This window comes from Cheilinus undulatus, linkage group 4, assembly GCF_018320785.1.
Source record: "Cheilinus undulatus linkage group 4, ASM1832078v1, whole genome shotgun sequence".
Classification (NCBI taxonomy): Eukaryota; Metazoa; Chordata; class Actinopteri; order Labriformes; family Labridae; genus Cheilinus; species Cheilinus undulatus.
Genome location: NC_054868.1, coordinates 48,779,802 through 48,806,792, shown reverse-complemented (window position 1 = coordinate 48,806,792; position 26,991 = coordinate 48,779,802). Strand labels below are relative to the sequence as shown.

Genomic DNA, 26,991 nt, shown 5'->3' with positions numbered 1-26,991 from the left:
AAGAAGAGGAGGTTAATTTTAGAGTCAAGTGGGATTAATGGTTTTTTGGTTGGTTACTTATTAGCCTCCATAAAGACAGTTGGTTATCACAGCAAGGCTCAGTCCTTAGTCATTTAAGGGGTTTTATTATCTCCATCATCCTTTCACTATGTAAAAGTCCAAAATACTTGACATACATTTTTGAGTTTGTTGAAAATTTGAAGTTAAAATGATCATGCAAACACCTATGAACAGTTAAAGCAACATTAAGAATATGCAGACGTCAGCTTAATTTATCCCAGTAAATCTGAGGCTTCTCTCTGCAGTAAAACTGCTGTGAAGTTGTAATAAATTTGTAATAAAAGTGACTTGTAGTGATACTCAGACGTGTAAGATCCTTTGCTGTGGTTAGACCTCCTACAATTCACTAAAGTCTGCTCTGCAAGCGCGCTCCATGATTAGTGGCACGGGTGCGCGCACGGCTATATCCTGTGACTGGAAGCATCCCGACTTCATTCACCCCGGAGATCACAGGACCGCTGGGAACTGACATCCAACTCCTCTGGGCTTCAGGGCGGAGATAGTTTTTTTTTTCTTGCTTTCGTTCATTGATGCCATTTAATCTTCGGACACAGGATTGTTTCTGGAAGTTACCACTGTAAAGACAACCGAGTTTCCCTAAAAAGTACCAAGATAACCAGCAGCTGCAGGACGAAACACGTTTGACTTTGAAGGGATTATAATGAAGACAAAATGATGGATATTTGGTGTAGGGTGGATGATGAAGAAAGGGTTTTATTCTTCCACTGGACACCTGTTCTTCTGATGCCACAACGAGCTGCTAGTCATCAGTGATCATTTGACGAACTTTTTTTGTGCATCTCGAGCTTGTAACATTTTCACGCCTACCTCTGGTTATTTTGGAAGTTAACTTTATTGACTTAACCTATCAGAAGGAGTAGAGAGGGATTAGCTCCAAACTTCTACCGCATTTCATTCAGGAGTTTGATCATCTTTACGCGCACGGCACGCTCTTTCATCGGTGTCTTATTGGTGACCACAGCTCTCCCGAGTGATGTTTGTGGGCTCCCGAGAACAGGGAGCGACAGCCCGGCTCCTGCAGTGGATCTCCGCCTCGTCCTGGTGCCCATGCAGCGGATCTGAGAGGAGATGAGAGCTGCGGTGTACCACCTCCTCGCCGGCTGTCTCTGCCTGTTACGCACCGCTGCTGAGGTAAGCCGCGCCAAAATTCGCAGTGGTCGACACGTCTGCATTCACCGAATATCTTTACATTATTATGGCAGCTCATTGATGATACGCAGGAACCCACAAAACATGCATTTTTAGGAATTTACATTTGCAATTACGCACAAAAGTCACTCTCTTGGCACATCGTTTGGAATAAATGCATCACGTTGGTTGCATGGAATCTTTGATATATAACTGTTGTATAGTTGAAACAGGCCTCCATGTCTTATAAAACGATTCACGGAGTGACTTTTCTTCCCACAGGAGTCCTCTCTCCCCCGGGAGCTGCTGGAGCGGCTCTCCCGCAGCGAGATCCGCAGCATCAGCGACCTCCAGCGGCTGCTAGAGATAGACTCCGTAGGTAAAGCGCTTCATTATGATACTGCTCTCACACGCCCACAGAGGGGATTAGTAAAAATGGGGTTATTCAGAGAGGAATTCAGCTCATACATTTGATTGAATCAGGGATATTGGGACTTTTTAAAAATATTGTCTTCTGTTAATTCTCTTGCCATCAAAATAAATAGAGTTGTATAGTTCGGTGGAAAATGGCCCAACAGTGTGAGGATTAAGGCTACTGTGAGCATCTCTTCCACTGGCATTTTGCTTTCATTGAAGCAGACAAATGAAGCTTGAATTTAAAATTTAATTGAACACATTTTATTCAGGTTACTATGTTAGCTCAAAAATGACCAATGGGATTTCACTAGCCTTTTTTTTTTTTTTTTTTTTTTTTTTTTACATTTTTGTAATGTATAGGAAATTTGCACAAATGAAGAGGCTGGGAACGTATTATTTAGACCAGTGGTTCTTAGTTGGTGGGTTGGGACCCAAAAGTCCCAAAGCCATTTTCAGTGGGTTGCTGATATGTGCCTGGTAAAAAGTTGCGCCAAATTGTCTATGAGACTCTATAAAACATGCGTTTTTTCCTGTTTCATTGTTTTGTTACACCTTTTGTACTTTCTTCGGCCCAAGCTCTACTATTTTTTGTTGAATATATCTGAGTGACCAAAAATATCTCTCTAAAATTCAGGTTGCAATTCTCCTTGAGGAGTTGATGGTGGGTCCTGTGACTCAACCAGTTGAGAACAACCGATTTAGACCATGTACAGAGCTTGCTCAATGATCTCTCAAAGCAGATGGATTGGCTAGATTCCATGTCTGTCGTCAGGCAGATCCATCATGCAAAGCTCCAATCTGAAACAGTTGTGCCGATCTGAGGATGGACTGGACCAATCAGCATCGTTTGAGTAGAAAGAGGTGGTCGCTATGGGTGGGGCTTTGTTGCACTTGACGCTGATAGTAATGGGTGCTGCCTGTGTAGCGATTAGCTATAGTAAAGCAGCAGTTTTATCAGAGCTGCCCCACATTTCTTTATTAAATAAAGAACAAACAAAAGCACTGCAAGCATTTCATGGCATTGATGTTTTCGCTCTGCTCCCGACCTGCATTGGCATGAGTTTGCAAGAGTTACAGGCAGGGTTTAGGTCTGTTGCAAGCCAGTTGTAATAAATATTCACCAGGTCATTAACTCTGAAAGTCCTACCCTCCTCAAACACTTTGTATGAGAGGTTTCCCAGATTAATGTGAAATGTATCTTATGCATGGATATAAGAAACTGTCTTTCTTGCATGTCAGGTTAACTGCACAAAGGTTTACTATTGCAAAGCTTAGGATTGTTTTTATTTTAAAAGCCTTTTTAGCACTGTCCCACTCACCTGGAGTTATGGTGTTCCTTCCACCAAAACCCTCTACAGACAATGGGACAGATTAAATACAGGTCAATATGTATAAATACAGTAAAAAAGACACAGAAACACATGCATGAGGGGCTCAGTGCATAGGTTTAAGGGGAGAGACTGGGATCGGGCCATAATCAACCTTCTGTTAGATCCTTACCCTGTCCACTTACATGATGTCACACCCATGAGGGTAGGCGGTTTTCATCATATGGCATGCATTTTTTGACAAAAAAGGAGAAAAGAAGTACTTATTGTTCCCTGACTGAGCACAAAGTTCCTGCAGACAAATAAGATCCAGCAGAGGCTTATATGGGCCAGTCTGGGCTGCTGCTTTCCTCCCTGTCTGTGCCTTTAAAAGAGGCTGAATGAAGCATTAGTTGCATCTGGTTCAGTGCACAGTAAGAGGATGCTGTCCTCTTGTCTCATTACTGGAATGCCTCAGCGGGTGTTGCTATGAGACCAGCAGGCGGTCTTGCTCTTCACACCCTCCGTGAACCCTGAGACGGACTTAACTTTGGGCTGATAAGCTACTGCTGACTAGTGAAGAGGTGAGACTTTGCTTGCTTACAGGACAAATTTAACAGTTTAGTTTAACTTTCACTGAGCCTACATGTGAAGTACAACTCACCAGAGTAAAATCAGTAAAGTTTGGTCTCTTGTTGCTCTAGAGAAGCTTTAAGGATCATGGAAAACTGATGATGCCACAGAGGTGGGAAGTAACTAAATACATTTACTCAAATTTTTGTAATTGAGTATTTTAGTACATTTTGAAATCAGTACATTTCCTTCTACTGAAGTAAGTTTTAACCAGAGTACTTTGACCTGAGTACAATAGTCTTGTAGTTTTTCCAACTCTGTTGACTACACACTAGCACATAGAGGGAGAATGATTCCTCATTACATCCCAAACAGCTGTTGGACACAGCAAAACCTGGAGTGTGTGATACCTCAGGGTTAAACATATCCAAATTAATTTTAACTCTTGTGTTTTAGATGTGTTATGTGTGTTTAGTTGTGTTTGAATGTTGCCTGTTTTACAGTGATCCCTGCTGGAATTGTTGTAGTTTTTCATGTGAGATACATTTGCACCATGAGTGAAGTTATCCACTGAGGTAGAGTTGCCACCTGATGATCTTAAAGGATTCATCCATTCATTTTCTATGCCGCTTATCCCTCTCAGGGTCATGGGGGCGGGGGGCTGGAGCCTATCCCAGCTGTCATTGGGCGAGAAGCGGGGTACACCCTGGACTGGTGGCCAGTCAGTCACAGGGCTGACATAAAGAGACAGACAACCAGGCATGCTCACACCTAGGGACAATTTTAGAGTCACCAATTAACCTAGTGAGCATGTTTTCTGTGGTGGGAGGATGAACCCACACATGCACATGGCAACTCCTCACAGAACTCCGGGAAGCAAACCCAGAACCTTCTTGCTGTGAGGCCAAAGTGCCGTGGAGGGTCCTAAAGGATGCACAGTGAATACTCTTCATCAGTATGCATTCCTAATACTGAGGTTGACTCTCTGCTTTAGTCTTGCCTGAGGAGACCCACCTTGCCAAAGATTTTCAAGATTTCCTGTTAAATTAACTGTATGAATTTACTTAACATGGTCAATTTTGCAGTGTATTAACTTCATTATAGAGGTGTGACCTTACCTGAACAGTTCTCTTGTTGTTCTTGCCAGTAAGGAAAGATCATAGTTTACAGCACAGTACTCAGTAGCTACTCAGTACTTAAAGTAAACTTTATATTAAACACTTTTTACTTGAGTAAATGTATATACCAGTACTTCTATTTAATAAATTTTAACCAGAGTAACTTTACTTTTACTTGAGTACAATAATCATGTATATTTCCACCTCTGGTACATAGGAGGTACTGAAAATAAAACATAGATCAGAAGAGGCTGCATTATGAGAACTAGTCTTTTGGTGCTTTATTGCCTTATAAAGACCTGAAAGCCTGGATATCTTGACTTTATCATGAATTTAAGTGCAATCTTAATATCAAAGGTTCAGAATTAGGCAGTAATAGTGCTACAAAAAGCATGTTGTAGTTTAACTACACTTTCAATAACTTTGTGGTTCAGTCGTTGTTTTCTGAATCAAATGGCTCTTAAGAATCTTAGCTCTTTTGTTAAGTAGTGCTGTTCTTTCAAAACAGGTTATAGTTTCCCTGCAACAAGGGCGTTATCCCTGACATAGGCTATACATAGGTAGGCTACCCAGATATACAGATATACATACAGTAATCCAAGTATATCTGCCTTCCATTTTTTCTTATAATGAATTACTTTAATCATTTGAAGTTGTATTTGATCCTCCTATAAATGCACTTATTCAGGTGCAGCCACTCATAGTTACAATTATGTCATAATTTCGACATTTTTCTGCAGCTCCTGCAACCTCCAACCTCCTACCACTTTTTTATTTGTTTTGATCTGCTACCTCATCAGTGATGCCTTCATGCATCTAACGCAGCTGCTTTGGTAAGGAATATTGAGTGAAACAACTTAAAAAGCTAGCCGTGTTTTCAAGCATCTTTAAACAACGTTCTGTTGATGAACGCTGTCAGAAGAGCAGGAACACAGACAGTTAAACATAATAAATGAGGCAGGGCAGGATGGTCATCCCTGCCACCCTAGTGTACTGCCATTGTGTGGGGAATGCTATGGTCAGCTCACTACATTTAAGTTTAACCTGTTGAAATAAATCATTCCTTTATCACCAGACTGTACTTTCTCAGTATTTAAATAATAATAACCTGAACTAGCCAGCATTTCAACTTTCAGATCAAGGCTGAGTGTCCTAGATGGTCTGAGACTGGGGTTGCTGTGGCTCTGTAGGTAAAATTAAAGGCCAGGGGTTTGATCCCTAGCTCTTTTAGTCAGATGTTGATATGTCCTTCGGCAAGACACCCAACCTTACATCGTTCCTACTGCAGTGTTAATGACACGTGAATGTGTTTCATGCATATGAATTGAATTAGCTAATAATGGTAGCCACTTTATCTCAGTGTATGAACATGGATTTGATGAATAAGTGTGATGTGCAGCATAAAAATGTTTTTGAGTTTTCAGAGGACTAGAAGAGCTCAAGTCTATTAGACTTCATTTCAACCACATTTAAACGGTTTTTAACACCAACACGTCACACTTTTGCTTCACATTTTTCTTCGTAGCGTCTCTCAGCAATGTCTTCAGAGGGTTTTTTTTGTTTTTCTGCAGAAAAATGCTCTGTAAGTCAGCTCTTAACCTTTCACTTTTGTCTCATAAAGAAGGAGCCTCTATGGGCAGTGGTCAGTTTTTCAGGGCTTTAGGTGTAGTAGGTGGAGATCTTGGTAACTGATATTGAAAATCAGAGAGCCAAGACTTCTTTAGTGTTTATTATTTGACTCACAACTTGAGATGTGAGAGTGGAAATGAAGTTGATAGATGATGTCCATTACCAGATTGTAATCTCCCTTTATGTTTATAGAGATCAATAAAAATCCAAACCGTTGTCCAGTGAGAGTCATGTGGTTATCAACTACATTTTGGCCGCTGTGGTCCTCTTCTTGTTCTGTTTTCTTGCATTCAAAAAAAGCGTGCTTGAATATAATGGGTCAAACTCTTAGAATCTATGAGAAGGGACAAGATTTTTGGTTTAAAAGTGTTGTAATTAAAAAGTTCTGTTTTTATTTGTAGATAACTTTGTACAGAGATTACCAAAGCCCCATTTTCAATCTTAATACCCAACTTCTGCCAAAATTCACACCCTAAAAGTAAAAAAAAAAAAACAATCAACCACAAAAAATGTTTTATGGTAAGCAAACATTTTAATAGGAACCCTGAAGATTAAACTTAATTATGTCTCCAGTCAAACACGTTACTAAAGGAAATTTAATTCTCAACAGTAAGAAATTACCCTGCTTAAAAAAAATCTCTGCATTTGTGACTTCTGTGCCTCTGTTTTTGTTGCATCTTGCTTTGCTGCATCCGCAGCTTTATTCTGTCTGCATCTGAAATTTAATCCAACATCAAAAATGCCAGCGTTACATGAGTAAATTAGATTGGCTGTAACTCTTAATAACACCAAAATAAAGCTTCGATAAACACAGTAGATGCCATTTCTCATTACCCAGGTGATAAATCAGAGCCGGCTGAATCATTGAGGTGAGACAGGAGGAAATAACCGCAGCATAAAACCGGCTTTATTGCCTCCACGCCTGCAGTCAGACTCTAAATTCCTGCCACACAAACTTTCCTCCGCTCTGAACTTCTCGTTGCCCGTGAAAAATAGTTGATTCATTTTTTAATGTCCGCCGCTCCGAGCGGTGCCACCATTAATCCTGGCATCATTGAGATGCAAATGTCGAGTGTGACGGCTCCCCGGCTCGGCGGGGGTCAAGTGGCTCACTTCATTATGCTCTTGTCATGACGCCCATTATTGGTTTGAGAGCCGGGCCCGCTGGAAGGCTGCTGTGTTGCTATGTATAATTCATGCTCAAATTCCTGCTTGTCAGGGCGAGAGAGAGACCCAAAGAGAGAAAGAGGGAAATGTTGAAAGTGGGCTCAGTTGTATTTGAGAAACAGAAGAAGTGGCAGTACGCATCAGGGCGTGTGTGCGTGACTGCTCTCACACAAAGATGTGAGAGGTTTGGTATTCAGAATCAAATTAAAACAGTCCTGCCCAGACATCATTGATGCTGATTTCCGGGAATCTCCTTTTTTTGAACACAGACACACACAGAAGTTCACATAAAACACAAGTGTAGCTGCATGTTTATTGGCTATGAGGTTGTCTCTGGATATTTAGTGGTTTGGCTGTGCTGAGTGTTGAAATGTTTGATATGTTGAGCTGACATGATTGACTTTTATAGCCTCTAACTGCACACAAAGACACAAAAGACCAGTATAAAATCCTGGAGCTGCAGTAATTGTTCTGTTTATAAATTTAAAATCATCATTCAACAGCTGAAAATCTTTCTCAATTATTTCTTTGCTTCAAGAAATGTCAAACAGGGTGGAAGCATGTCTGGAAACTCCCAGACAAAACGCTCTATTCTCTTTAACAAGTGCAGATACTTGACCACCTTCAGACTGCGAGCCTAAAGGTCTTTGCACACTGGGTCCCTTATTTTCTGATGAGTTTTTTTCAGATCCGTAATCTGAAAAAACGTCACACACTCGGACATTGCACACTGGGCCCAATGCATTTTTATTTGCCTTCACTGCGAAAATTCATAGAAGGTGGCAATTTGTTTCGTACTGCGAGCCCGTGTCAATCACCCATCTATCTGTTATTTTTCCATGGTTTATATCCACATAAAAAATAAGCAAATTCTGTGTTTAAAGTGAGGTTTCAGGGCGGGAGAGAGGGAGAGAGAGAGAGTGAGGAGGGGTCGGGTGGGGGTAAACAAGCAAGGAGGAAGCAGCGGGCACTGTTTTGAATCAACACGCACCCATTTAAAAGACTTGGACTGATGCAAAATTTGGCATAAAATCGAGCCTGTTCCGAAAAAAAAAAAGACGGGTGAAAATTTCGGCGTCAGTGTGCAACCTTGATTAAAACAACATAAGCTCGATTTTCTTTTTTAACGTGGGAAAAATTTGGATGTAAAAAACAGACTGAGTGTGCAAAGACCTTTAATCATCTTCATCAGTCTCTGAAATCTGATTAGATTTGTTTGGCTGTTCACTTTTTTAAATGTGGCCTGTATTGGTGAACTGGTGATGGTACTAACCTGAGAACCCTTACAAACATGTCACACACAGCAGAGTTTAAAAAAGCCAATATGGCAGCCACTTGGTTATGATATGATACAACCCCTCTTACAGCTGATCCACCGACTACCAGCTGTCTTCAATGATTGATGAAAACAAACTCTAAATGGACCATCGTTAAGACTGAAGGTCAACTGGTGATCTGCCTGGTCGATGTTTGGTTTTTGGCAGATTATCTGTTTGCCATTGTATTTTACCAATGGCAGATAAATTTAAAGGTGCAGTGTGTAATATTTAGCCTAGTAGCATTTAGCTGAACAAACTTGGTAAAATAAAGCAAAACATTTCTAAGACGGTCTATCTAAATAAGTGTTTAGTCATCTAAATTCAAAAATAGCTATTTTGAAAAAAAAAATCAGAATAAACCTTTAATTCATACATAAGGAGGGTCCCCTCCATGGATGCCGCCATCTTGGATTTTTACATGTTTCCATGGTAACATAGAAGAAAAAAGGATAAATAAAGTTATTGTATTGTATTCACATTACAGATACACATTAAATCCAACTGGTTGTCACAGTTTCCAGCAGAGAAATGCAATCTAGAACCCATTTCTAGATGTTGATATTCAGTTTTACACACTGCACCTTTAACTAATAAAAAAGTGTCTATTTTCACTCTCCAACACCTCACCTTATGTTTCCCTCACAACACTATCTGATTAGCTAAACCCCATACAATTAATAGAAACAGAAATCTTTATAAGTAGTAAAGAACTAGTTTTTTTATTTTTTATTTTCTTAATGAATGAATGAATGCATTTTTAAATGACAGGTTTGCATCCCATCTCATACTTAAAAGTTACTAACAGCTCATTTTTATTGTAAATACATATTGGTTCCAAGTATTGGTTATCGGTCCTTACTCCTTCCCCTTCTCTACCCCTTCCCCTTGACAATCAAAACAGAATGGTTAAGGGTAGGGTGAAAACTTTCCCCCAGGAAACACTTTATTGCTGTTACATCACACATTGCCAATAAATAGCTGGTGACAAGAGTTCACATTGACTAGATGCCCTCGTCAAATGTGCTACGGTCAATAAAGTTTGGACCATCTCATTCATTCTACTGACTGTGTTGATCTTAATAACAAATAACAAATTCCCATCCCTCGTAGCTAAAGATTGAATATATAAGGAAACACAGCTGTCGTATTTTCTATAATCATCTATTAATTCCAGAAATATTAACATTTATGCGCCTCCTTGGTAGTCTGTTGTGCTATTTCGCAAGTGAACACAGTGCATGGTGGGAAATTCATCACACCCCTTGGTTTCAAGCGTGGTTCTCTAAAATCTTCATTTCAAAGGCTATGTAGCCCACAGCCCTAGCCCTTGATTCAAAAGAGAATTGGGACACCCCTTCACCTGATGTTAATACGCTAAACCAAGGGGTAGGGCTGAGGGCTAAGGGGTAGAAATGGGACTGGCCCCAAGTCAAGACAAATGAAAGCATGGCAGGGTGCACATCCCATGGTAGAGAATTATCATGATCCGATGCAAGCAAACAGCAAAATTTCAAAATTAATGAATGAGACACAGCAACTTTCAGAAGAAGTTCAACCTTCATCATCTAGCAGCCTTTGACATAATGTCCAGTACCTCCACAGCAGCATTAAACCTTTCATGCCTGTCTTCTTCCTCTTCCTCTTCCTCTTCAGCTTCTGCTAGTCAAAAAAAAATCTGAGAGACCGGCCGTGCGGTGTATGTCATGATGGTCATCATAACAAGACATGGATATCTCTGGCCTGGAGAGTTCTTGAAAGATTTTATGTGATATACAGGGCATTTAGAAAGTATTCAGACCCCGTCAATTTTTCCAGTTTTGCTGTGTTTCAGACTGATTCTACAGTTAAACAAAAAACATTTTTATTCTAATCAAGCTGCACTTGAAACCCCATCATAACAAAGCGAAAACACAATTTTAAATTTTATTTGCAAGTTTATTTACTGAAAATAAAAAGCTGAAATATCACATTGGCATAAGTATTCAGACCCATTTGGGTTAATTTGAGTTTTTTACAAACTTCAAGTGGGCTTCATGTGTTTTGCACTGAGGACAGGTTTCTGTCTAGTCATAAAGCACAGATCAGTGGAGGGCAGCAGTGATGTTTGTCCCTCCTGAACTTTGTCCCATCCCCACAAAAGATCTCTGGAGCTCAGGCAAAGGGACCAACAGGTTCTCGGTCACCTCTATAACTAAGCAGTGTTAATTTTGTCGATTAAACTATGACTAGAAATGTTCATCGACAGCCTTTTTCTATGAGAAGGACTAGACTAAGACCAGCCAAAAACAGATCTTTGATGACTAAAACTGAGTGGAAGTAAGTTTAGTTTTGACTAAAACTAGACTAAAATGTGATTTAGTTTTTGTCAGACATTCCACATCCATGATATTTCTCCACTGTGGGTAAATCTGTCAAAACGCAATGTATGTAGCTACTCTGCCTCTCAGCTGTAGAAAGCAGGGACCCGGGTTTGGCACAGTACATAGACACACTACCATGATTTGGTACAAGATTCAGGCAAGAGAATAAATACTTGGACAAGCAGTAAAGACCAAAATGTGACGACATTTATGGACTAAAACTAGACTAAAATGTTTTTGAGTTTTATGTGACCAAAATTAGACTAAAACCATAAAGCGTAGAAACGACTAAAATGTGACTAAAACTAAAAGGCACTGAATCGTAAGACTGAGGCTAAAATTAAAAATAGCTGTAAACTAAACACTGTTACTAAGGCCCTTCTCCCCCAACTGCTTTGTTTGAAAGACCAGCTTTTAGAAGAGACCTGGTTGTGCTAGACTTCTTCCATTTGAGAATTATAGAGGCCACTGTGCTCTTGGGATCTCAGTTTAGCATAATTATTTTTGTAGCTTTCCACAGATCTATGCCTGTCAACAACCCTGTCTCTGAGCTCTGCAGGCAGTTCCTCTGACCTCATGGCTTGGTGTTTGCTCTGATTTGCATTGTCAGCTGTCAGGCCTTCTACCAATTTAATTTACCACAGGTGGACTCCATTCGAGGTGCAGAAACATCTCAGCGAAGACTGAGAGAAATGGGGAAACCTGAGCTAAATTTCAAGTGTTGTTGCAAAGGGTCTGATTATACATCTCAATGCGATATTTCCTTTTTTTGATTTTTAATAAATTAATAGACATTTCTTAAATTCTGTTTTCACTTTGCCATGATGGGGTACTGAGTGTAGATTAATGAGATTAGAAATGTTTTTTTCAACTGTAGCATCAGACTGCAACATAAAAAACTAAAAAAGTGAAGGGGTTCTGAATACTTCCTGAATACACTGTGTAGACTAAGCCTCTGTCCCAGTCCCAGCATTAAGGAGAACAAGACTCTTTACTCTCAATTCTCTGAGCTCTAAAAAACCCACAACTGACCTGAAAGTGAACTCCCTATGAATTAGATTTGAAATGTGACTGATGTACTTACTCATGGTCTGGTTTCTCACTAACTTTCCTTGAAGTGAACCCAGTGACCCACTGACTGATATAAACATGATAACTTAGTTAAGATAACCTGGTTAGGCTTGCCCTCAGATCAAGAGAGACATAATAGAAATGTCTGTAATAAACAACTTGCTGCTGCAGTAAACATCCTGCTACCAGTCAGTCATCAAGATTAACCAAGTATGTCCTCATTTGACCTCAGTTAAACTCTGTGGTGGGGCGCTCTGAAATTAAGAAGTGGATTTGCACAAAATTCTAAGGGAACTTTTGCTGAATTCATACCCTTCAACCTGTTTGAAGAGGGAATTTTAACTTCACATGCACAATAGCACTCAAGCATGATGGGTAAATAGGCCTTTAACTTCTACTGAGAACATTAAAGACCTCACAAGAGAAACTTCCTGTGTTTTAACCTTCAAAGAGGATTCTTAGTTTGTGTTGACATGAATCTGGGAATTTTTATGAATGGTCCGGATAACAGTGAAAGCATGTGACGTCTCAGTGTGCATGTTTTATTTTGTCTTTATCCAGAGAACGAGGTGATCCAGGAGACCAAACACAGCTACCACAAGGACTTCTCTCACAGCTTCTCTGACCTGAAGAGAGAACACGTTCACACCAGACACAGGAGGAGCACCGGTGAGAGAAACATACAAACTATCAAGATCTAAAAGAGGGAAAATACGGGCTAAATGTTCTGAATTATTCAAAGTATCAAAGTGTTAACCACATAGAGATTACATTTGTTTATATCTCTTGTGTAGGGATTATTTTTGTGACTAGGCGTGTACTTTTAATATGACCACAAAGACTAGAGTCTAATCTAGTGACAGATGAGCAGTATAATTATATATATATATATATATATATATATATATATATATATATATATATATATATATATAACTAGACACCTGAACATTTATGTTTGGTTTCGAGTACTCTTTCCTGCTCAGTTTTTGTAACTTCTAATGTTTTCTTTCCGCTGCAGTAGTAGAAGAGGCCTTACCTGCATCCTGTAAGGTGCGGACAGCGATTTATGAGATCCCTAGGAGTCAGGTGGATCCCACCTCTGCTAACTTTATCATCTGGCCGCCCTGCGTGGAGGTGAAACGCTGCACCGGCTGCTGCAACACCAGCAACATGAGATGTCAGGCGGCCCGAAAGCACCACCGCACAGTCAAGGTAGGAAACAAAATTTAGTTTAGGCATTACAATTTTTCTTAAGAACATTTAGAAGTAAATATAGCAAATGAGTTTATTTGTCTTATGTTTTATTTTTTATTTGTTACTTTATTTCAATTTAGGCCTGTGTCCACTGGCAGCTCTTTTTCTGCTTACTTCCTCTAGCATCGTTTATAACATTGATTTCAGAGCTTTTCTCACCAGCCCTTTCCCTTCTGGGCTACCAAAGTTTGCTCCCAGCACTTCTCTCTCTGTGGCAGTGAACTTTATATTTGTTTTGGAGTTCTCTGTATGGTTGATTCTAATAATAATAATAATAATAATATCTTGAATTTATATAGCGCCTTTCAAGAAACCCAAGGACGCTTTACAGGAACACATATACATGGACAAACTATGTGAGGGGTAGGATAAGTGTAAGGGGTGGTTTAGTGAAGACTGTAGGCTGTGCTGAACAGGTGGTGCTTCTACATATTTTCCAAGGATATTTACCTGAAAACTGTGCAAAAAGAAAATCAGATTGATACCTCCACCGCCATTGTTGTAGACAAGGCTGATATCAAAAGTCCAGCCCTGTTTTGAATTATTTGTCAGTGATGAAGAAGAATGATACAATACAGTACAGTATAAAACAACAATATGAAACTAAGCAACACGATACAACAAGATACAATGTAATATGATATAATATGAAACAATCTGATAGAAAACAATTCAACACAATGTAGTTTGATAGGATATAACACCATACAATACTGTACAATAGGAAATGCGCTACACCCAATACAATACAACATTATTAATATAATTCAGTACAATACAATAAAACACATTACAACACAATAGGATATAATATGCTACATTGTCCCCTTGGGAAAATCGATCTCGGACTCAAAGTTCTGAACATGTGCACTACCACCTGCTACAGAAAGTGCAAAGCAATGCTCTAAAGCTAAACTGTTTTCAACCAAGAGCTGTGGGTGCAGCAAGGCATTGGATGCTGCCAGTGCAAAAAGATGGCATTATCAGACAAAGGCAATAACCCATAATTTCCACATACACTGGCTACACCGTGCTCTGCAGCACCAAGGTTTGGCTCCAACCACAGCGAGCAACCTTACAAACCGGAAAAGTGTCCAGAAGCCCTGATCAGCTTGACAGAAATCATCAGTTCGTGCAAAAATATGTCAACAGTGGATTATTTTGCCTTTTTTGGGTTTGATTTGTTCATTTATGATTTCATGATTTTATTAATTCTACCATGGGAAGAATTGATGGTTTCTGTGGAATCTGTTTTCATGTTTAATTCTGTGGCTTTTTGCCTCAAAAGTTAACTTTTCCTCTTAATGGCCCTGTAGTAGCTCTGTGACCCACTGACCTCCTGATGACCTTTTGCCTGTACTGCAGGCTGTTTTAATTGATCTGCTTCATGTGAATCAATGCTGTTTAGCAGCAGCAAGTCCCAAAATAGACCTGCAGTGTATTTCCAACGAAGCAGATGAGGAACCTGCTGGAGTCAGGCAGCGGAACTGCTCCGATTGACTAGCGCAGGAGCGATTTGTTCTGCAGTATGATTTGCCGGCAGATGATGGCGCAGCCGTTATGTGTGGAAATTGGAGGTTACTCTACTTTGTTTTGTTGCTTTTTATTTTGAGAGGATAGAGCAGTGGTTCTCAACATTGGGGTCGGGACGCCATTGGAGGTCACAAGACACTGTGAGGGGGTCTCCAGATGCCTTAAAAACCTAGGAATATTTTTTAATTTACACTATTGCCACGTTACGCCAATTTTGCCAGATTTCAACCCGTTTTAATCACATTTTCCCACCAATTTTGCAAACTTTAACTCATTTTTGCCACTTAAAACCCATTTTTGTCAGTTTTAAACCCTTTCCACCACTTTTTTGTGCCTGTTTTTGCCACTTCTGAACCAAGTCTTGTCACTCTCTGCCTATTGTTTGCTCTGCTGAACCATTTTTGCTACTATTAACCCCTCTTTACCACTATTTACACCACATTTCACAGTTTAATATGCCCATTTTTGTCAGTTTAAGCCAATTCCACCTATGTCTGCCTTGGCCAACCCTTTTTTTACCAGTTTATATCAGTTTTTCATCCCATTTCACCAAATTTCCACCCATTTTTGTTACTTTAATGCCATTTCAGACAATTTTTTAATCCCCTTTTACCACTTAATATGCCCATTTTTGCCACTTTAACCAATTTTTCCATTTTTGGTTATTTTTTAGCCATTTCTATCCCATTTTTGGCACTTCTAACCCAATTCTGCTACTTTTAAACTCCAACTTCACCACCTTTCCCAGCTTTTTTTTGCCAGTATTAACCCATTTTGGCTATTTTTAAACTATTTTATTTCTGTTTTAAACAAATGGATTAACTTTTTCAAGAGAGCTACTTACTGCACAAATGAATTAAAAAGATATTTGTTTCTTTGATAAGAGTGTTTATGATTCAGGTTAATTATAAAATACCACAGCTTAACTTTACAGTGGACCGTGATTTTACTGGCCCCCAGTTTAGCTGGGCACTTTTTTCCCCTAATAGGCGATCTTGTTTCCACATTACTATTCTTGAATGTGCATGACTGTGTTTCACCACCTTTAGGTACAGTGGGGGTCCCCCCGGTCTCTGACACCTTTATTTTGGGGGTCGCAGGCTGAAAAAGGCTGAGAACCCCTGGTATAGAAGACCTGTTCAACTTTAAAATAAACCCAAACTCAGACATTCTACTAAAACAAGCAGGACATATGTGACATTTAAGCATTTAAACTTTAAAAGGAAGTGATACAGAAGCAACAAACTGAGGCTGTAAATACTCTCCAAACTTTAATCCTCACTTGTCCAGCATACAGTAAAGGCACATCCTCTGTAAACACCACTAATAGCTCTAAAAACATTTTGCTCAAAGCCTCTGTGAATTGTCTTTTATTAGCGCCAAGAGCAGATGTACACAAGAAAGTATTGATGGCAGAGAACATGTAAACACACAACCACTATTTACTGGAGGTATTCACTGAACACCTGCCAGAGAGTATTACTCTCACTAGTTTGACTGTTGTGTACCAGTGTGTGTATGAGTTATGTGTGTGATTGAAAGTCTGGCAGTGAGTCCCTTAAAGATCATAATAGCTTCCTTTAGATCTCTGCCAGCGCTGGAAATAAAACCGATTGTTTCATAACCACAGCCTGCCAGCTGGGAGCTGACCCAAGATGTGTCTGTGAGTGAGTGGAATTCTGGATGCAGGAATGAGATCTAACATACACTTTCAAATCATACTACAAAACATCACTGTATGGAAATGTCAGTGTACTTGGACTAAACTATAAAGTTATAGAATATATAGTTTTTAATTTGAGATTCATTATGTCATAGTTTACCCTCATCTGCCAAACAGCATCAGCTCTCACAGACATAAGATCTCCTAATGTGCTGTCTCACGAGAGTGCAGATGTGTTTCCTCCTTCGGTCTCTGATCTTTTAACTCAGCCTGTAATGTGTTACTCTTCCAGTTTTCCATTAAACCTTAGGAATACACAACATCACCTCCCTCTCACTTAGTCCCAGTGAATTTTCTGAAAATTTTCAGGTAATTTTCAGAAATTTTGTCCACTGCTTCAGTTAGCATTCTTACCTACTATCATTCTAAATCAGTGATACTCAACTTGTGGCTCTTGAGCCACATGTGGCTTTTTGTCATAATTTTAAATATTATTCCCCCAGAAAACCTTATAAAAAGGATTTTTTTGCCCTTTTTTCACCACTTTTTGCCACTTTTCACCCATCAACAGTTCCTTTTGCCATTAAATACCACTTTTTGCCTCCTTTTTGAACTTTTGCAACTTCTTTTTGCCGCTTTATCACATTTTTGCCATGTTCACCATTTTTCTGCCACTTTTCACCCATTTCAGCTTCCTTTTGCCAATAAATACCACTTGTTTCCTCCTTTTTTTGCCCGTTTTTGCTACATCTTTTTGCTACTTTATCCCATTTTTACCCCTTTCACCATTTCTTGTCATTTTTTGCCATTTTAAGCTACCTTTTGCCATCAAATACCACTTGTTTCCTCTTTTTTCCCTGTTTTTGCCACTTCTTTTGGCCACTTTTATCACATTTTTGCCCCTTTTCACCACTTTTCAAACATTTCAGCTACCTTTGGCCACAACATTGCATCTTTTCCTCTTTTTTTGCCTGTTTTGCCGCTCTTGATTGCTTTTTGCCCATTTTAGTCTCTTTTTACTAATTTTTTTGCCACATTTGGACCATTTTATTTCACCTAGAACTCATTTTTTGTCACTTCTCACCCATTTTTTGCTACTTTCTGAACTCTTTTCCACTTTTCCTCCCCATTTTCACCACCTTTCAACCATTTTTGTTGCTATTTGCCCATTTCTGCCACCTTTAACTTATTGTTATTGCTACTTCATGCCATTTTTACCACTTTTCACCACTTAGATTGTGGCTCTTGCAAAGGTATTTTTCAACAATTTGGCTCTTTGGTTGAGCAGGGTCGAGTAACACTGTTCTAAATGTTTCTAACAATGCTCAAACATAGAATCTGTAGTTTTCTAAGGGGGGGGGGGTCCTTAGGGGGATTGGGCAATGGTGTTGACAGCCTAGGGAAAGAAGCTGTTTATGAGTCTTTTGGTTCTGGATTAGAGAGTCTGGTATCTCTTTCCAGAGAGGAGGGAGGGTGGAACAGGAAGTGTCCAGGGTGTGTGGGATCAGTGCTGATGTTTCTGGCCTTCTTTTGGAGTTGACCGGTGTAAATGTGCCTGCTTAAGCTTCCTGAGGAAGAAGAGGTCCTGCTGGGTTTTCCTGACCTGCCAGGAGATGTTGATGAACCAGGTGAGTTCGGCCAAAATGTGGACTCCAAGGAACTTAAAGCTCTCCACTCTTTCAACTGCCTCTCCTTTTATGGAGAGGGCAGGGAGAACAGTCTTTCTGGATTTCCCGAAGTCCACTGTATTAAACTGTGTTGACTGTATTAAATGCAGAGCTGAAATCCACGAACAGCATCTGCACAGGCGTGTTGCTCTGGTGCAGGTGAGAGAGGATGCAGTCATGATGAGGCTCCACACAGCCCTCGACCTGTTTGCCCAGTATGGTGTTGACCGAGGTCAGCAGGGATGGCAGACTTGATGTCGGGGGAGGATGGCCCCCTCGAAGCATTTGATGATGATGGGTGTGAGAGCAAGTGGCTGATAGTCTTTCAGGCAATTTACCGTGTTCCTCTTGGGTGCAAGAAGGACGGTGGCTGATTTGAGCAAGGTGGGAACCACAGACTGTTGTAGGGAGAGGTTGAAAATGGTTGTGAATACCTCTGCTAGCTGGTCTGAGCAGGCTTTAAGTAAATGCTCAGGGATGCCATCTTGGTTTGAATCCTGGTCTTGGTGCATGTTTGGTGCATGTCTTCCTTCACTTTCTTTCTCAATATTTCCTCTCGCTCCATCCAGGGGATGCATGGCCGCTATCATGCGACCACATTACTTCACTAAATCAAAACTAAAAACAAATGTTTGATATTGGTTTGACTTGGCGAGCCCTAGCTGCAGAACTTACATGATGTGTGCCTAATTTATATGCTGGACTGTACATATTTACTGCAGTTATTTGGGCATGTTTTCATCTAAAGTATCTCCTTACCTTCAGCTAGCTCTGCTAACTTTTCTTTGTGTACAATCAGTGTACAGTCGGGGGGGGCTGGAGCCTATCCCAGCTGTCATTGGGCGAGAGGCGGGGGGACTGGTTTCCAGTCAATCGCAGGGCTGACATATAGAGACATACATCCAGGCACGCTCACATTCACTCCTACGGCCGGTTTAGAGTCACCAATTAACCTAATGAGCATGTTTTTGGTGGTGGGAGGAAGCCAGAGTACCCGGCGAGAACCCATGCATGCACAGGGAGAACATGCAAACTCCACACAGAAAGGCCCAGACCAGGAAGCAAACTAAGGACTTTATTGCTGTGAGGCAACAGCGCTAACCCCGTGCAGCTCTTGCATATAACACATGCAGTATAATTCAATAAGTTAGCAGCAAAAGGAAGCTGATGAGGGAGGGAAACTGCTGGGTTGATCTTTTTTTTTTTTTTTTTTTTGTCGCTCCTTGCTTTGAGCTTAGGATTTAGTGAAAGTGTCTGTTAAATCAAGACATATTGGGTCAGGGCCTTCTTCCTGTCATGTTTAAGAAGAGCAACAAGAAGCACATCGGCTCTTTTGTCTATTGGATACCTTCCATGTCAGGTGTCATGACAGCCTTAAAAATAGTGCTTCTTAATGAGGCTGACCCACCTTTGGGTAACACTACAGATACACAGCTGTTAGTTCTTTAAGTCTGTCCTTGCAATGCCCCTCCATGAATTAAGGGTGCAAAGCTTTTGAAAGATTACTGAGGAGGGGTGTGTTTGTTAGAGTTCAAAATATCAACAGAAATCCTCCAGATTTGTACACTCTTTAGGTTCACACATGAACTAAAGATCTGTGTTGCTAAATTGTAATTAAGAGGAGTCTGAAGGGTTACCAATGAAGCTGGAAAAATACAAAATCTCAAACTTGACCATCAAGGAATAGCAGAGAAATTAGGAGAGAGTATTTGTGCTTGTTGCCAGAGGTTGAGAGGCAAAAGGTTGAAGAAGAAGCCGAGAGGTCGAGTTTGATTCTCTGTGCTTTGGCCTGCTGATACACCCAATCTGAGATGAAAGGAGCCGTCTGCTCACAGAGGAAATCAAAAATAAAGTCACTCACATGTGCACAGATCCAGCGTTCAGAGGGTAAACAGTCACGAGTGCAAGATGCGTTCACACACAGCCGGAGGGGAAACGGCAGCGCTGAGGTTTAAGTGGTGAGACCATGTGTGAGACAGAGAGATACAAAGGTAAGATTAGCATTAGCATCTTAACCTCAGTGTGGTCATGTCAGACCGTGACCTCAAGAGTGAGAGAGATTGATGAGAGACGGCGTAGTTATACCAGAGGAAGATAACAGATTAACCCTTCAGGTTTGAAGCCTCAAATGTAAGAGTTCAAGTGTCTCTTAGTCATGTTCAAAAACAGGGTCGGAGGGGGAACAGCAGGTGAAAAGGTGACACCTTGGCAGTGATATAGGATCTGTGTTGACCAGATGATCACTCTTTCAACTGCATCAGCCAAGTTTGTTGAAGATGGAAGTAATAGAGAACAAAATTGCTAAAGCAGGCACATTCTGAGGGCAACTTTCTAAAGAGTCAGTTGATCTAAGCTCAGCCCACTGCCATTTCAATGTGTGGGCAGTTTCCCATCATGCCCTCTGGCAGAGCGTTTATTTGTGTTTAGTTGTTTGACAGTGATCCCGGCTGGTGTTCTTTTGCTCATGTTTCTGGTGGGTTGTTGTTTTTAATGTGAGACACATTTGCACCATCAGTGAAGTTATCCGCTGAGTTACAGTTTGACTTTAGGTTTTCATAATAATATTCTTCATCAGTTGGCATGAGCTTACTGTGAGGTTGACTCTGCTTTGTTCTGGTCAGAGGAGCCTCACCTTGTCACAGATTTTCAAAAATGTCTGCAGCTCTGTCAGTCTACACTTTTAGAAGTGTAGTTTAATCATACGTTGTGTGAGAAAATATAGACGCTTTCAAAGTGTTTTGTTGAACTTTATTTGAGTTTCAAGTTCAGAGATAACGCTGCACACTTCAGGAATGAGAAAAAGGCCCCAAAAGCTGGCAGTCTGGAGTGATGCTGCATTTCATTTACCTTAGAATTTGGAGCTTTCGGAGCTGGGAATCCCATCATACCCAAGTTGAATGCATCCCAATTGCTCTGAGTTTGTACCCGGGGGTTGCTCTCACTTTCCAAGTCAGAATTCCGAGTACGGGGCCCATTTTTAAAGACGTCGACATGGAATTTCTGAGCTCAGATTAAATGGAATGCACCACTCATTAAATACATCCTATCTTTTAGATATAATTTGTGATGTAGAAAGCTACCATTGGCCACGCCTTTATAGAAATTATTTTACAAAGCAGATTTCTGTTTGAGGTCATTTCAAGCTATAAAAAGCTTATTTTTCTCATTTTGGTGAAAATAGAAATAACACAAGTATTGATGAGTTTCATCAAAGTACAGTCTGATACTTCAGCTTACAACTGACAAATATGTTTACTGGCTTTTTAAATTACTGGCATTTTTACTGTGTATGTAACTTTATTATAGAGGTGTGACTCTGGTATTAACCAAAAGTACCTTTTTCTAATTGTACCAAAAGCTATAAAAACAGTCTGTGAGAGGAGCTTATAAAAGCTGCTACCCCAAAGTAAAACCATCAGATCTCGTCTCCTCCCTGTGACTTGTGCAACGCTAAACCTTTTTCTTTCTAGCGACTGATCCAATACTGGCAGTGACTGTAATCCATGCAGTGCACGTTTCATTCAGATCTAGACATATGAAGCTGAGTTACAGGTATAAAGGCTGAGATCTCTAACAGTAGCCACCCTTTCAGAATATCAGACATATTCTTCTGGCATCCTGTCACCCTGAAAGCTCCGTTTTGGTCTGATGTTTCTTTGGCTGCTCACCTGAGCTGAACCTCCTGAGCGGCTGTTGTTGAAGTCTGAGCTCAGCTGCTCTGAGTCTGTTCAGACTTGAAGCAGAGGAGTTTGTGCAATCCGACCTGGAGCTCTCAGACTTGGCTCCATTTCTGGGATGTTAGCATTAGCAGATGGTGTGTCACTGTTTACAATAACCTGGATATGTTGATGCATGGATTGCATGTGCATTGCAAAACAGTCCTGTTGCTGTCTTCACATAAAGACATTCAAGTAAATGCAATGTGTGTTTACACAAAACAAATAATGCTTTCCTGAATGTCTGTGAAATTGATTTTTTTGGCTGTGTCTCTGCTCTACTTTTCCAACCAAACCAGAGCAGACTCACCTGTTTGTTTACACAGCTATGGTTGAGTTATGGCTGCCATTAATGAGTAAAAATCCCTAGAAGGGGATTTCCCTTCTTCTGGGATATTTTACTAATGATGCTCTTTTAATCCAAGAGTTTATTCATGAATTACTCTATGCCAAAAAACAGTTTCTTAAAGTTTAAATCTGTAATTAAATGTTAACTCAAGCCTGACCCTCTTTTGTCAGGATAGGCCTGTTTAGATGTCTGTTCTGACTTTCAAACTTGCAGTTTATAGGTTTTAAAAAACTTTCTTCACGCTGTGTTATGATGTGGACAGACTTTGAATTTTAAAAGAAGCAGGTAGACCATTTCAACCAAAGAAAACAGAAAAGGATGGCTACTTGCTGTCTAGATTTTAAAGCCTTAAAACCAACCATTTGAGTCCCAGGTAACACAAACAACGTGTTCAAGGATATTTACAAACAGGATAATCACTCATAATGTCTTATTTATTATGCTTTTCAATCAAAACCCACTAAATGTTGCCTCTGTGTCAGGGTTGTCAGACTCAATCACAGCTGAGGCCAAATTCTGAATTTGGGTCTAACCTGAGGGCCTAATTGGGTCAAAATTTCCCATAAACTGTCAACCTGATCTTCACTGGTAACCAATTATGAGAAATAATTTTGAGATAACAACAAGTCAAAAGTTAAATTCATGATTTTTAACAGTTAAAGTACTAAATAAAATTCAAAATCATGAGTAAAAAAGGTCAAAATATGAGATAAGATTGAAAATTATAAGATTTAAAGGCAAAATATGAGATAAAATTCAAAACAAAAGGTTACATTTTTTTAATCGAAAAGGTCAATAGTTAGGAAGAAAAGTTATATTTAAGAGTTGAAAAGGTCTAGATGTAAGAAAAAAATTCTAAATCAAGATTTTCAAAGGTGAAATATGAGATGAAACTCAATTTCATAAGTTTAAAAGGTCAAAATATAAGAGAAAATTAAAAATTAAAAATATTGACTTAAAAAGGTCCAAAGATGAGATAAATATGTAAGATTTTAAATAGAAAAAGTTAATATTTTGGGATTAAAATTTAAATTGTGAATCCAAATGGTCAAAATGTGATCTAAAAATTCAAAACCATAACTTTAAGTCGTAATTAAGAGATGCAAATTAGAAAATAGGACATGAAAACACATTCCTGACTTTTTATCAAATTATTTTAACTCTTCACTCTTTCGAATCTTATGACTTAACAAGGATCTTTTTAATCATCAAGGTCAAGTTTACATTTTTATACTGGAGGAAGTCTGCAGACCTCATACTGGTGGGCCATTTATAATAAAAATATGATATGAATTGGTGGGCTGGGTATAACTGTGCCACGGGCCAGATTTGGCCCCCGGACTTGAGTGTGACACCCCTGCTCTGTGTTATTATTGTAGGTTGCAAGCATAGAGTACCCAGACATGCTTACGTATACAGCTTATGTTAAAGCAGGTAGAAACTCTCTTAAATCTGCTGCTACATGTTTGCTTTTTGGTTTCTGGTTCTTAGAAATTCTTCATTAGAAAAAGTCCCAAACTTTAAAGTCATATGAGGAAATCCAAAGTTCTTCCAGCCTGATGTGGCAGGTTATATTAACTAACTTTGACCGGGTAAAGTCTGTATGTCAAAAAAGTGGCATATTTTAACCAATAAATAGAAAAAGGGCACATTTTTTCTTCAGTGATTATCACTTTGTCTTTTCTCCATCTCTCTCCAGGTGGCGAAGGTGGAGTACATACGAAGGCGTCCAAAGCTGAGGGAGGTTCAGGTGAAGTTAGAGGATCACCTGGAGTGTGTATGCACCAACAAACGTCACAGCAACCCCAACTCAAACACAGACAACGGTGAGTGTACCGCTCTGCGTGGATTTGCTCATTAATCCTGTGAATCTCCTGTCTGAATGTTTCTGTTTACACTACCAGGGCTGATAAGAGATCTGAGGTATTTCCTTCTTCTGGAAATAGTCCTCCCTGGGGGAAACCACCATCAACACCCTACACACCTACCTTCACAAACATATGGACACACACACACCCTTAAGGATTCGACCAAACCATCAGACCACACACCTGCTGGTCTTAGTAACAATTTCACAATGATGGTTTCACATTCTTAAGAGCTCTAAGAAACTCATGTGATCAACAAGGCTCCAGAAGAAAAAAATATGGAGAACAGTCATCACTCTCAGCTGTCTGTCTTGCACATCACAATATAAAGACAGCAAGCCTTAAATCTACTGGTGTGTTGCCAGAATTAAGCCTGGCACACATGAAAAGATTTTTAATGTTAAAGGTTTCCACACCTGCTGAAAATTAATGACACATTTAACCACAGCAAACCACACACTAACAGATTTATTCACCAATAACTCGAGTGTAAAATCTAAAAAACAAATAATGTGCAGCCAAACGTAACTTTAGAGTAAACAAGCTGAATGTGGCTGCCCGTTAGCTACCTGTTAGACCCACTGCAGTAGCAGTTTGGGTTCGACTGTCCATTGTGATGGTGGTTTGTTTTACAGGAGAGGTTGACAAGTTGGTCCTACATTTTTGACGTTCATCTAAACTTTATGCTTCATATTTACCGTTATTGCCCTGGCTGTGTTTGTTGTGCTTCCTCCTTCATTCAGCTTGGTTATCATTCTTTTGATAATCCACAGAGTAAGTGCTAGGCTGTCCTCTGTGTTCCCCTCACACAACAGGGTTTCTGATCATTATTATTGGACGTATTTGATGATTTCAAATTGGAGCAATTGCCTTCAAAAACTGGAAAGGGTAAAATAACAGGGATGTACGGTATTATCGGCATGATAATACACCAGTGTTTACAATCAGTATCAACAGGGAAAATTGTCCTGTATGTTCATCCTCATTTCTTACATTTGAAACTTTGTATTGGGGACTTAAGTTTATTTCTTTCTTCATCCTTGAACTTTAAACGGTGTTTTAAGGACTGAAGTTTTAGGTCTGACCTCTATTTATGTCTAAGTTGAATTTGTAAATATCAGCATTCTGATATTGGTCAAAAATCCAATATTGCTTCATAAGGCCGTCCACACACTACAGGATTGTAACCCCAATTTGAGCCAAGATTGTCCCCCCCCCCCCCCCCGATGATTGTGGGGGCGTATCCCGAGTGGAGCCTTGTCTCAACCAACCATCTGCATGTGTGTGGTGTCAACACGATTTTTTTACCACTCCATATCGCGTCGGAGCCTCCAGTATCCTGAATCGTAAATATCAAAACATGTTTGATATTTACGATTGTAGTCATAGTGCCTCTGACGGAGCACCCACAGCAACCAATAAGAGCGAGCAGACGGGTTAGCGTCACCGGCTGGATCATACGTACTTTCACCGCTCACAACCATAAACACAACTGGGGCTTCATTCCAGCCAGGAGTTCATCCTGAGTCTTTTCCTTGTTTAACACATGCCAGGACAGCCTGTTGTTGAAAGAAGGCAAGAGGGTATCCATAGACGTCCCTGTTTGCTTTTTTTTTCTGAAGTCATGTGAGGTTGTGGGTAGGTCGGCAGGTGTGTGGTCTCCAGTCTGGCTGTGTTGTCCAGTGTGTGCGTTCTGAGGATTATGATGAAAAATAGTTTTAAATTGTCCTCATGTCTGCGGTCTTCAGCATTTTTTAAAATTGTTTCAGATCTAAAAACAGTCTTGTGTGTGGCAGGCTAAACCTAACTCATCTCACACCACAGGAAAATCCGGCAAGGAAATCTTCAGTCTTGATAAAAAAAAAAAACTCTGGCACCGCATAAGTGGCAGCTTTTATGGAAGCTCCATCTTTTTGCCCTGTGTTTTAAACTTTTTCATCTATTTTTGCCATTTCTCCTCCGTGTTTTTTTATTGAAAGTGTAAACCCCTCCATTCTTTCCACAAGCGTCAGTGGACAAACGTTATTATAACACGTTATCTTGTAGTGTTGTCCTCTGACTGAGAAATTTGACACAGTATGTTTTTAGAAATGTTACATGTTTTTGAATGTCCAGATTTATTTGGACCGCAGAGTAAAGCAACTTCTTTTAACATCATATATTCATACTGAGTGCAAGAGTGCCAGTGTAGGTAAAAAAGTCAAACTGTACGTTTAAGTGAACATTTCCACATCCTCACTTGAATCTTCTCCCTACAGGCATCAGGTGAAGAGGAATGGATGGAAGAAGAACAGAAGAACAGAAAGAGAAGGATGACCAGAATCAAGATCAAAAAGATGGAGCCTCAGTCTCTTCACGTCTTCTTTACAACACCACCCGTCCAGTGACTCTGAAAGGTTTGATGGGAGTTTATTTTTGACCGTGACATTCAGGAGATTTATCGGACAATGACTGACTTTCATGGACCTCATTTATACTTTTAAAAAGTTTACAAAAAACTGAGTGAAACCACCCAAACACAGATGCTGATACTGGCGGAAGTGAGGTGCATCCTGGGATATCAAAGGACTTCTTATCTGCGTCTTGTGTGGTTGTATAAACGGCTCAGAGACTCGGATTAATAACTGGGTGGAATCCTTTCTAGAAACTGTGACTGGGATTAGATTTTTTTTACTCCAAGATTTACTCTTCCTCGGCGAAACACTCACACATGCACGTATATCCTCTTATTTTTATAACCTCTCATTTTTTATCACTGTCTGTTTCTA

At 39.9% G+C, this 26,991-nt stretch overlaps 1 protein-coding gene across 1 annotated transcript; it reads left to right on the top strand.

The window, feature by feature from the left end:
• The first annotated feature begins 511 nt into the window (after positions 1-511).
• On the top strand, positions 512-26,991 carry LOC121508825 (platelet-derived growth factor subunit A-like). The gene is made up of 6 exons (XM_041785921.1): positions 512-1,212; positions 1,492-1,588; positions 12,732-12,839; positions 13,192-13,385; positions 24,055-24,181; positions 26,482-26,991. Exons 1-6 carry the CDS (start codon positions 1,150-1,152, stop codon positions 26,490-26,492), a joined length of 600 nt encoding a protein of 199 aa, XP_041641855.1. The 5' UTR covers positions 512-1,149; the 3' UTR covers positions 26,493-26,991.